The sequence below is a fragment of the Ostrea edulis genome, chromosome 5, assembly GCF_947568905.1.
Source record: "Ostrea edulis chromosome 5, xbOstEdul1.1, whole genome shotgun sequence".
NCBI classification, from domain to species: domain Eukaryota; kingdom Metazoa; phylum Mollusca; class Bivalvia; order Ostreida; family Ostreidae; genus Ostrea; species Ostrea edulis.
The window spans coordinates 21,139,812-21,152,037 of record NC_079168.1 but is presented as its reverse complement, the minus strand read 5'-3'; the positions used below and the strand labels follow the sequence as shown (position 1 = coordinate 21,152,037).

At 35.4% G+C, this 12,226-nt stretch overlaps 1 protein-coding gene across 2 annotated transcripts in view; it reads right to left on the bottom strand.

Annotated features, from left to right (window-relative positions):
- Window positions 1–762: 762 nt before the first annotated feature.
- The window catches only part of LOC125650493 (uncharacterized), a 26,450-nt gene continuing 14,986 nt past the window's right edge, over window positions 763–12,226 (bottom strand). Inside the window, exons 6-12 of one of the 2 annotated variants that reach the window (XM_048878855.2) lie at window positions 10,712–10,806; window positions 10,317–10,438; window positions 7,305–7,528; window positions 3,258–3,368; window positions 3,020–3,076; window positions 2,771–2,883; window positions 763–919 (exon numbers count right to left, since the gene is read on the bottom strand). In XM_048878855.2, the coding sequence (XP_048734812.2) occupies window positions 803–919; window positions 2,771–2,883; window positions 3,020–3,076; window positions 3,258–3,368; window positions 7,305–7,528; window positions 10,317–10,438; window positions 10,712–10,806 (839 nt within the window). In that variant the 3' untranslated portion in view covers window positions 763–802. Of the gene's footprint in view, window positions 2,884–3,019; window positions 3,077–3,257; window positions 3,369–7,304; window positions 7,529–10,316; window positions 10,439–10,711; window positions 10,807–12,226 lie in introns of both variants that reach the window. The other variant, XM_056164405.1, reaches the window with a different exon arrangement.

Genomic DNA, 12,226 nt, shown 5'->3' with positions numbered 1-12,226 from the left:
AATTCACTAGGATATATCGAATCATCATATGAATAAAAATGATTATTGTTAATAGATAAATCGTCGTCGATATATCTAAATGTCGAGTTGAAGGCCACAGCAAGAGATCTCTTTTTCTCATGTAGAAGCATAATTACTAGCAATTCCACCAAAAGAAAATGTAAATATCAAGGGCATAATTATTGGTGGGGAAGAAAATGAGTTTGGGCAAAATGCAGATGATTCCTTTTCGCTATAAAATCAAAGATTTTTATGGACAAGTTCAATAGTGTTTCAGGTCTAAAACTTTTTTTTTTTTTTTTTTTTTTTTTTTTTTTATTTATTGTTTTTATCATTTTCAACAAATACATATACACCTTTTACTCACACTCTCATACAGATTAAAGAAAGCGATATAGACAATTACATGTATATTCTAGTACTTATTGTTAAAAAAAAAAAGAAGAAATGCTGTTATCATTAATTGAAATAATTAAGGTCTAAAACTTAGGTACATGCAATATTACAAAATTACACGCTGTATGGATTGGCAGGAGGACCGGTTCAGCAGAGAATGTTTGTTTCCTGGTTTACAAACATGCTGGGGTTAAATTCAGTTTTAAACTTCTTAGCTGTTAAAGAGTAGGCTAAGACTTTACAATCATGTGCAATAAATATGTTTTTGTTTGTTAGATTTTTAAAAAGCAAAATCTGCAATTTCTTAAAAGACACACAATCTTCGAATAATGCATGTAGAATGTTGAAAGAAACTAGAACTGCAAAACATTTTGTCATACTTTTAATGTTTGATATGAACATGATTTCATGAAGATTGTATCTCCAGTATAGCCTTTGCAAGTCTTGAATACTCGTCCATACTATTATACAAATGAGCTGAAATTCTAACGTAGAGCTCTCCCTGAACTGCCTTTATGGGGACCTGTGAAAGAGACATAAGTCATAAACATATTCTACTGTTTCATGCACATCGAAATTACGCTACTGTATTTAATCATCATTGTAACTAACGCAGCTAAATAAACAACTGTTTGAAATCGTGAATGTAAAAAAAATAAAATAATTTACCAATCAGGTCATGTGCCATTTTTTGCTGACCGTACTATATACTACGGTCATCGGCATGTGCACAGTGAGGAAGGTAATGCTAGTAATATTGAAGCATCTCTATGTTGTGTGGATTCAAGGTCAGTTAAGTCATGACCACGTGGGGCTAAGGTGAGGTTATAATACGGGGTCAAAAATTTTCGTAGGAATAAAGGGGGTAAAATATCTTGTAAAAAATTATTTAGGGCCAATGTAACTCAGATGAGCGTTGTGGCCCATGGGCCGCGTCCCCCCCCCCCCCCCCAGTCAAAACGAAAGTAGAAATTAAAATGGTGATAAAAAATCGCTACAGCTATGGTTAGTCTTTAATAAAATGTTAGTTCTAAGATGACTTTGTTAAGAAAAAAGTCTAACTTGAGAACCAAAATCATTACTTTTCAAAAATAATTGATATATAATTGGTACAAACACCATGTGGAACATTTACACCGAGTTTTAATTAGTAGGGATTTTGTATATACCTGCACGTGAAAGTATGACATAAACCGTTAAATCTTGAGAAATAACAGGATTCTTCCCCTCACCACGAGGAAAACATGTGGACCTTGATTATCTAGTTACCCTGATTAGTACGCTTTATCCTTCTTATAAGGTACTGATGGATGAACACAGACAAACACACTGCACCATACAACTTTATGATGGCTGACTATGTGCATTAAGTTTGATTAACCAAGCCCTAGTAGCACTGTTTCTATCTTGTTTTGTGCCTTTGAAATTACCCATGTAAGTTTGTAGACTTTGTAAAATGATACATTTCTTTCTCTATTTATTGTAAACATACAGTATGTACCAAGTTCGATAATCCCACCCTTTAAAGTACTGTTTATATCTGCTGACAGAGGGAAAGACGTGCAGATGGACAGACCAACGATGTTTGAATATTTGTATCACGTTTAATTATTCTAAATACGTATGTAAAACGTCCCTTTGCAGGGTTAGCCAAAGTTCAATCGGTGAAAAGTCAACTTTTCCTTTTTTTGTAGTCGACTGCAATATTGACGGAAATATAACAAATGTCAAAGCTAAAGATCAGAAAATTAAAAAAGGTCAACGTAGGGAAGTACGATTTCTTAGCCCCAATATGGCGGACAAGGGACGTAACTTTCGCGAGGTGTTTTAAATACGTGTATTCGTATAAATAATATTTTGTTTTGTGCCTATTAATTTATCCATGTTAGTTTGAATGCCACCTTTGATCTAGAAAAAATAATAGGCTTTTTCCTCTTCTCATTTGGAATATGTATGCTAGGTTTGATGATCCTTGCCTTATTTGTTCCACAAGATGCTGACAGACGCATTGTGCCGTACAATAACACGACCCGTAATATGGCGGGTGTTTTTCCTTGCTGTATTTTTAAGGTGCATTAACACAATATCATAATACCCGATTTTGTTTTGAAACATGAATGAAAATATAAATATCAGCAATATTTTTATATATTCCTTTCAGATCTATTTGCTTAACTGGGTAGCCCAGTCAGACCTGTGAATCGTGGGCACAGGTCTAGCAGGATGTTTTGTTCAGATTACTTTCGTCTGAAACTGCATTTTTAACTAAATAGGGTAAATTTGATTGAAAGTTTTTAGTTACAACATGCAAAACACGCCCACTACGTTTCATTCCTATAAGATGTCTCGGGTGTGTTCTTCTCATAACACTTACCTCGATATTATACTTGTGGTATAAAATGTTCTGAATCTTTTCGGCGACCGAATAATCCACATCTTTTAATTCCTTGTACAAAGATGGAGGAAGCCGCACAAGGCACATACTACCTTCAAATCAAAAATATAGACTAACTTCATAATTCTGCGCCTTCAATCGGACTCGAGTCCTCAATGGAGCATCGAGACCGGTGGGATTTTTACAAGTATGCGGTATGTGCTTTATGGAATCCTATTGTCAATGTACCTAATAAATCCTCTGATACGGGTAATGTTGTCCCCCATTCCTTCATTAGCATATCACCTAGGGAAACGAAAGATAGAATATGTTAGAAATGAAAGAGAAAGCATGAATAAAATCAGTCTGTTTGGACAGAGAATAGTTTTCCATGGTAAAAAAAAATTCCATCCAATTTTCATGAATTTCTCTCCCTCCAATACCGTAAAAAAAATCCCCACTCTCTCTCAAATATGAATTTACTTACATGCTTTTCTGCGAAGAGTATACATATAATTGAAAACTCGCTCTTTGCCAATGTCATCCCAGAAGTTGATCATAACATGAATAGCCAGATACGGACTATAGTCATGTAAACCTAAAACATAATACAATTGATTATATTCATTGTACAAATACAACGTGGTGTTGCCGGTCTAATAAAGTTAAGCCAGAATTATAGCTCAGTCGTGGTCAGCAGGATATTTTAAGCCTTAATAAAACATGTATACTAGGTATAAGTCATAATACGCTAAAGCCATACACAATTTTATAGGTATAGTTACGCATGTCTCAAGTTAGTAAAATGGTTTCCCCGTAATGATACATGAAGCAGTCATGACCTATATACATGTACATTGTACTATCGGTCTTCGTCGCTGATTACGCTTAACTGAATTCCTTTCGATAAATCAAATTCTGTTTAATATCCGTCATCTAACTCAAGGTCTTTCAAATGATAATTCAGTTACCTAGGTTAATGACTTTCTAGAGACAGTTTAGCTCCTGACTTTTATCTCAGAATTGATACTCATTGGTTATACAAAGAACTTTTCTGAAAGGAAAGGATACAATGATTAAATTCTAAGAATGAAACAGAAGTTACTTAACTGAGTACTGACAATTGACTTTTAAGATGTATTACTGTATCCCGAAAAAAACCATTTTAATATTTTCCTATTGTCAAGAATCCCCAATGACACAATCTAATTAAGATCAGACATCCTAGATCTAATCTATAAATTGTGGTTTTACTTATTCAGAGCTATAAACGGATTTGAACGTTTAGGTTCCATCGATGATTAAGTAACCTTATTCTAACCTTAAGTAACCTTATTCTAAATTACAGCCTATGATTCGTTCCCGTAGTTCGTTCTAACAGCAACAACTTATTCAGGATCACGACAGGGGCACTTTTTGTCGGCCAATGAAATCGCTGCCTCAGAATTATTAACTGGTTGTTTGGAAATATCAAGCCATACGGTGGATAGTGTATATCCTTCGAATGCTTTAGTGAACTGTCCTACACGAGTCAGCATGCCAGTTGATCTTGGGAATTCCGTATATCAACAATCTTTGTTGGTATACCACTTTACATGTTTCAGAGGTTTTTATATCATCTCTTTGTTCACATTATCAAACGCTTTTTCATAATATATGAAACTGACTTTTTAGAATTAGATTGCGCAAAAAGTAAAACTGACATTTTTCTTCTAGAACACTTTTCACCTCATAATATAACTGATAAACAGCATGCTATGATATTATATAGAAACATATTTGTCATTTCAAACAAAATGCAAATACAAATCAATTAGGTCAAATATGATTATTTGTGCATTTATTCAGAAGAACGCCGAAGTTCTCAAGATTTAAAACAAATCCTCTAGATACTTAAAATAAAAATCTATCCTTGAAACATTTTCTTTAAACATCAATAGAGATCATGTCATAAATGATTTGTCTATAAAGGTAGAATTCAAAATGAAATTAATATATTTCTACTTTAATTCTCCAGTATTGATACATTTATGTTTCAATGAACACCTATGTCCCTTCATTTTAAAATTACAACTTGGACACATCCTCCATTGATGTTCATCGAAAATTATAAGCATTTAAAAATCGTTCTATTTCCTGAAAATATGATGATTGTTTTGATGCAATTTTATGTAATAACAGTACTAAAATCACAATAACAGTACTAAAATCGAGCTAATTACAAACGGTTTTCTGTAACAGTACATGTACTAAAATCGAGCTAATTACAAACGGTTTTCTGTTCACAAAATGAACGGAGGCCCATGGGCCACATCGCTCACCCGAGTCACCTTAACCCTCCGTTGTGATTTTTCAAAAGAAATGAAAAATTTTAAAGGGCCCCAACAGTATTTTCGGGACTTTTATGGTCGTTATAACGATCTAATTAACCAATACAACATGTCATTTGGGTCAAATGCTGTCGCACTTGTTTCATACCAAATCTTAGGTCGTTCTTTACACACTGATTTGAACTACGGATTACTCCGTTAACCTGATTAAGATATAGGGCTTACGGCGGGTGTGACCGGTCGACAGGGGATGCTTACTCCTCCTAGGCACATGGTCCCACCTCTGGTATATCCAGAAGTCCGTGTTTGCCCTACTCTTAAATTTGTATTCTTTATCAGAGTTATGAGATTGATTACTGTTCGTTATCTTCACCTTTTCACGAGAGCCCTATCAGTCAATAACTAAATGTTAAGAGTGAAGTTAAAGTTTTGAAATCGGGGTCAAACTCCAACGCCAAGATCAAAAGGTCATATATGAAATATAAGACCTTACCATAATCAATCTTTATTTCTATTTTATAAGTCCTACCTTAATAGTTCAGGAGATATCAATTAGGTTGACTTTTCTTTGAAGTTCGTAAAACTCCAAGGTCACAAGGTTAAAAACTTTTGTACCAAAAAGCATGTCATAAGGAATGCGTAAATGAAATATGAAAACCCATCACTTACCACTCAAACGTTATGAGCAATGTTAAAGTTTCAGACAGACAGACAGGGCATTATATGCTCTCGACTATTGCCCTATTGTCGAAGGAACATTAAAAAAAACTTGCATCCACACATCTTGCAAACATTTATATTTGATTTCGTGTGGCCCTCTTAATGTTGAAAAAAAAAATTGTTTTAACAATTACGTAATTAATTTCCTGTAAATTCCCATATAAGAATACCCCAGAGGACCACGAATTAAACTTGAAGCTTTCACATAATTTTCCGCTTTTCTGGTCCAGCGGTTCTTGAGATGATTTTTCCTGTGTAACAAGATGCAAAACTTCCATCCCCTACTGTGGTCCCATCCTATCCCTAGGGGCCATTATTTTAACAAACTTGAATCTATACTATGTAAGGAAGTTTTCATGTAAATTTTCACTTTTCTGACCAAGTGGTTCTTGTGAAGAAGATTTTAAAGATTCTTCCTATATATTTGCATGCAAGACTTTGATCCCATATTGTGACCCTATCCTACCCAAGGAGACCATGATTTGAACATACATGAATTTACTCTATGTCAGGAAGCTTACAAGTAAATTTATACTTTTCTGACCCAGATATTCTTGAAAAGATTTTTAAAGAAATTTCCTATACATATGTATCAGCATGTAACATTTGATCCCCTATTTTGGCCCCACCCGATCCCGAGGGTTTTGATTTGATCGAACTTGAATCTACTCTATGTCAGAAAGCTTTCATATAAACTTCGGCGTTTCTGGGCCAGTAGTCATTGAGAAGATGATTTTTAATGATTTTTCCTGCATAACAGCGTGTAAAACTTTAATCCCCTATTGTGGCCCCAGGGGCCATTATTTGAACAACTTGAATCTATACTAGTCTATGTCAGGAAGCTTTCATGTACGTTTCGGAATCCACTTTTCTGGTCTAATGGTTCTTGATAAGAACATTTTTAAAGCTTCTTTCTATACATTAGCATGCCAAACTTTAATTCCCTTTTGTGGTTCCACCCTACCCCTGGGGACTATGATTTGAACTTGACTCAAGTCTTTGTCAAGAAGCTTTCGTGTATATTTCAAATTTTTCTTGACCTGTAGACTAGTTCTTAAGGACATTTTTAAATAGTCCCACCCTATTTTTGCCTTATCTTGATTATCTCCCCTTTGAAGGGGGCATGTCTCTTCGTTTGAATAAACTTGAATCCTCTTTACTCAAGGAGTTGTGCCAAGTCTAATTGAAATTGGCCAAGTGGTTCTGGAGAAGAAGATGAAAATGTGAAAAGTTAACGCCGCCGCCGACGACGCAAACAACGACGACAACAGACGCCAGACAAATATTGATCACAAAAGTTTCTTGGGTGAGCTAAAAAAAATAATTCATGTTTAATTATATTCATCTCAGTCGGCACAGCAAAATCCGAATCTTAGAGTGCATTTTACAGAACGGAAAACTAAAGCAGGTCAGATTCACAACCTGACACATGGGAAGTCTGTCTTCAATAATTGAAAGAATTCGCATGAGGTATAGTATTTTACCTGTCCAAATGAATTCTGAGTTGAAACCTGACCCAAATCCGTGTGAAATAACAAGCGGCCTGGTGTGCGGTTGTCTGTCTTCCTTTACGTACAGAAAGGCACTCCCTTTGGGGCAACAGAACCATTTATGGCAGTTGCTTGCATAAAAGTCGGGACAGAAGCGACTCAATTGAAGATCTAATGATCCAAGTGCATGTGCACCATCAATAAGAATAGGAACATTTCTGTAAATTGTAAACAAAGACATCATTAACTTTTGATTTCGAAATATTCTGACATGTACAGAGGTTAAATGATGCTTTCTTTCAAGTAAACATAACAGGAAATCTTATTAGAATTTCAGCAATGATATCATGGGCGGTGTATAATTCATGATGTAAACTTAAAACTTTGTGCCTGGAAATGAAAGACAAAAAAGTTTGGACGTAATACATTCGGTAAACAGATTGAGAATTTCAATATTTTTGCGTGGACTTTTTAAATTAGATATTATGCTTTTTCTAATTAACCCTCTTCAGTAGCTCGCATTGTCAAGCGTGTTTATTTCGTAAAACTGCAAGATTTGTTTTCAATCTTAATGAGTGATATTGGTATTCTACAGAAGTGTACAATGAGTGTTCTAAACACTGAGATATGTTACGAGAGAATTTATTTGTTCGTTGGACATTTCATGCGAATGGCAAAAGCTTAGTGACATAACGACACACGCAATAAAACTGACCAACACGGCACGAACGGCTATACAAATTCTTGGGATGACCTGTCCCTTCCTCAGGACCAACGGAATAAGACAACAAATGAAGGGCCGGGCGAACACAGATCAGGTACCCAGGAGGAGTAAGCATCCCCTGTTAACCGATCACACCCTCACTATCATGCAATAAATGTATAATATCGTATAAATGGCACCGTACTATATTTGTAAGACACTCAGGTTTATAACGCATGAAAGGTGAAGATAACGAACATTGATCAATCTCATAACTCCTATAAGCAATACAAAATAGATAGTTGGGAAAACACGGACCCCTGGACAAACCAAAGATTGGATCAGGTGCCTAGGAGTAAGCATCCCCTGTCGACCGGTCACACCCGCCGTGAGCCCTATATCCTGATTAGGTAAACGGAGTTATCCGTAGTCAAAATCAGTTTGCCAAGAACGGCCTAACAATCGTTATGAAACACGTCAGATAACATTTGACCCAATGATAGGTTGTATTGACGAACTAGATCGTTATAACGACCATAGAATTTGCGAAATGCTGACTTTAATCGAGACTGTTGAAACCCCTGTACCATCAACTTGTTTGTCAGTAGGTTGCCTCGATTTAAAAACTGACCATACGCAGAACAAGCTCTTGCATATCGAATCAGTTGAGAGATATAAACACCATATGCAGGTGATAATGGAATATTGCTACATAAATATGGGAAGTTGATGACGGAGAAGCTGAAATCATCCCGTTTGTCATACAGTTGAGTTGCAGTTTGCCGTTAATGTCTACATTAATAAAATATCTAAGTATGAAGCAGAAGTGGACGACTCTGTGGTGTCTTTTATTTCGAGCTCACAGGGATATATCAAATCGTCATCTGAATGAAAGTTATTATTGTTAGTAGACAAAAAGTCGTCAATATATCTAAATGTTGAATTGAAGGCCTCAGGAATAGATTTTTTCTTCTTACGTAAAAGTTTCTGAATAAAGTCTGCTTCATATGAATATAAAAACAGGTCAGCAAACAAAAGAGCACAATTAGTGCCCATGGGAATTCCAACAGACTGTTGGAAGACCTGATCACCAAAGACCACGAATATATTATCAATGAGGAACTCTAGCATATATTTTTTAATATAATATGTAGTCTCTTCATGTGAATATACATGTAGTACAAATTGCGGAAGCGTATTCTAGCAATATAGAATTATCGGGCGTCAAGGTGCATATCAGATCCCTAAAACCGCGTGGACTGACGTCAGGCAGAGAGAGAGAGAGAGAGAGAGAGAGAGAGAGAGAGAGAGAGAGAGAGAGAGAGAGAGAGAGAGAATTCAAAATTGTGTAAAATGGGAACAATTTTTAACTGTTTGACCTGTTGTCTGTACTTTGAGGACAAAAATTCTCTCCTTACCGTTACGTCCTCATAAACGTGACCCACATAATATACAAGATATTAAATTAATGAGGACAAGGGGTGGAGCATTTGCTAAGTGATATTCTCTCTCAAAACAATTTTTCTAACAATTCAAAAATAAACATTGGATAAACTTTCATAATTTACCTATCGTAAGATATAGTACATTTGTTTTGTATATTTATAATAACGTGTGTATTCTCTCCTAACTGCAGAACTCAAAATTTAATATAAAAATTCCAAACATATTCCAGAACTTCACTTACACACACATATATTAAAGCCCCATGCAAATCGAAACATAATTTCGTCAATCGTAACTACTTGGCCATTTCCGCGAGCGAAATAAACAGATTTTTTTCCTTAAATTGTTTGCCGGAAGTGCGTCCGCATATAGTTCCACTTTCATTTCAAAAGCCGCTTCCACTTTCATTTCAAAAGCCGCTATGGTAAAGTTACAAATCATTTACACTCCAAAAGAAAAGCAGATTGAAACACTAAAACAGAATGAGCTTTATACCATTACTGGCTGTAGAAAGGGTGTGATACTATTAACTTTTACCATAGGAAAACTAAATTAAAGTATTCGTTGTGGTTCTACTACATGTAGGTCCATTTTGTGTATCAGGTTTCTACACTAGCAGGAGAAGTCTTACATGAGTGTAGCCTGTCGCTTAATCATGATCTTAAACAATAAAATATTGTTTAAATTGCACTAGCAGCAAAAAGTCAAGGTTGCATGCTTCAGTTTTCAGGAGATTGTTTGTACTTCAGTATAGAATAATATATATTGCACTTAATTAAACGCATTCAGTTACACAAAGTTATGGGTTAAATGCTAGTATTGCAGTAATTCATGTATTAAAATCTAAAGGAAATTACCGTTCTTGACATATCTTAGTCAGGTCCTCCACTGGAAGTATAAATGGAGTATTACTGGGAATATGGTCGAACACGGCCAATTTTGTACCACTTCTTAGTGTTCTGTTCACGATATCAATTACCTAGCAACGGGGGAAAAAAACCATTAACAGACTATGGAAATACCCCTAAGTCAGCTTTCTGAAATAGAACTTTCTTATTCAGATCGATATATTTACATTCACTCCGTTTTCCCCTTAACATTCTCACTAACTGAAACGGAAAATTTATACATCATAAACTTTCAACTTTTGAAATAGGCTATGTGCATTACCTAATCTATTACATGTAATTCTATTAAAATCATCAAAGCGCTCTATTCAATATCCTACAAGTACCACTACCATTACATGTACCTGCTTGGTTTCAGTCAATGGAAACTTAATAGTCTCTTCTTGAAGAACAACACCTTTCTGCTGACAAATCCATTTCAACAATTTTTTCACTGCTCCTTAAATGGTCACCAAACAAATATGTATTTCACAGGTAAATCACAAAACTCTAGTTTGCATAAAGGGGGTGCGTTTGTGAAACAACATTTCCTACAATGTATAGCGTGACTGCATTCAAATGTGGCAAATTTGAGTCGACCTTATGAACGACCTCAACCTTTAAATCAGTCATTCATATTTTTTTCATATTTACATTCGACTTTCCTTTTTGTCGGAAATAACAGTCGTTAAAATAGATGTACTATATCTACCAAGATTCATACGCGCATTGCTCACAACTTCAATGCATTCGTGACGATATATATGTCTCTGGATATGATTATTATTCAGCGAGTTGTGTGATAATCATATCCAACCACAAACCACGGGAGATTCTTTTTATCACATAATTATTTTATCCTTAATGACCATTGAATATGTATTTCCAAATTATTCTCTTTTGTTTACCTCAACCCAACTACATTCGTAACGTAACGCCGCTACAAATAAATCATTGGGAAATATAGATAAAAATGAATATTGACTGTCACAATGTTTAATTCATAAAAGATCATTTTAAAATGATAAACAAGAGATCCATAGGCCTTATCGGTCACCTAAGTACTTGTGAAAAAGTATTACTACTGCCAAGGGCTATGAAATCTAGAAAACAAAATCCTGTTCTGCATATATAAGCTAAATTCTAATGTTCAGCAACAGTATAAAACAAGATGTGTTCTGAAAACTACAATGCCCTCAAAAGTACATACACTGATGAAAGGCTTTAAGAAATACCAAATTTGAAAAGATTTGGAAAGGTAGTTATCAAGAAGAAGTTAAAAATGTTCAATTGTTAACGCATGACGACGGACGACAACCAATTGCAACAGGTCACCTGAGTTTACTTTACATGTATGACGTTTTACATTGAAATTGTGTGATTAACCGAATCAGTGTCATAGATGACACGCGGTCTTTATTATTAGGTCACCTGAGTCACTCAGTGACCTATTGCTATTGGTCTGCATCCGTAGTCGTGCGCCGTCCACGACTTCTTCTCAGGAACTACTGGGCCAATCTTTGGTATGTAGCGTCTGTAGGTGACGGAGACCGCAAATTGTAAATTTTATGACCCCCCCCCCCCCCACCCACCCTAAGGGTCCTTAATTTTGGGGTAATAATTGTAAAATTGATGCATTTCTTTAAAAATCTTCTTTACTCCTGGGCATCTAGCAGAGAAAGTGAGTATATAGTAATGGTGAGCGGGGAAGCTTCTACCAAAATTGTAAATTTCATGACCCCCAGGGTAGGGGTTCTGACCCCAGGGCAGGGCCAAACTTGGTATATAGTTTTGATGTATAAAACACTTAAATGACATCTTTAGTGCTATTGATACTAAATTGAAACTAAATGGATATTTAGAAAAAGCAGATAGTCCTT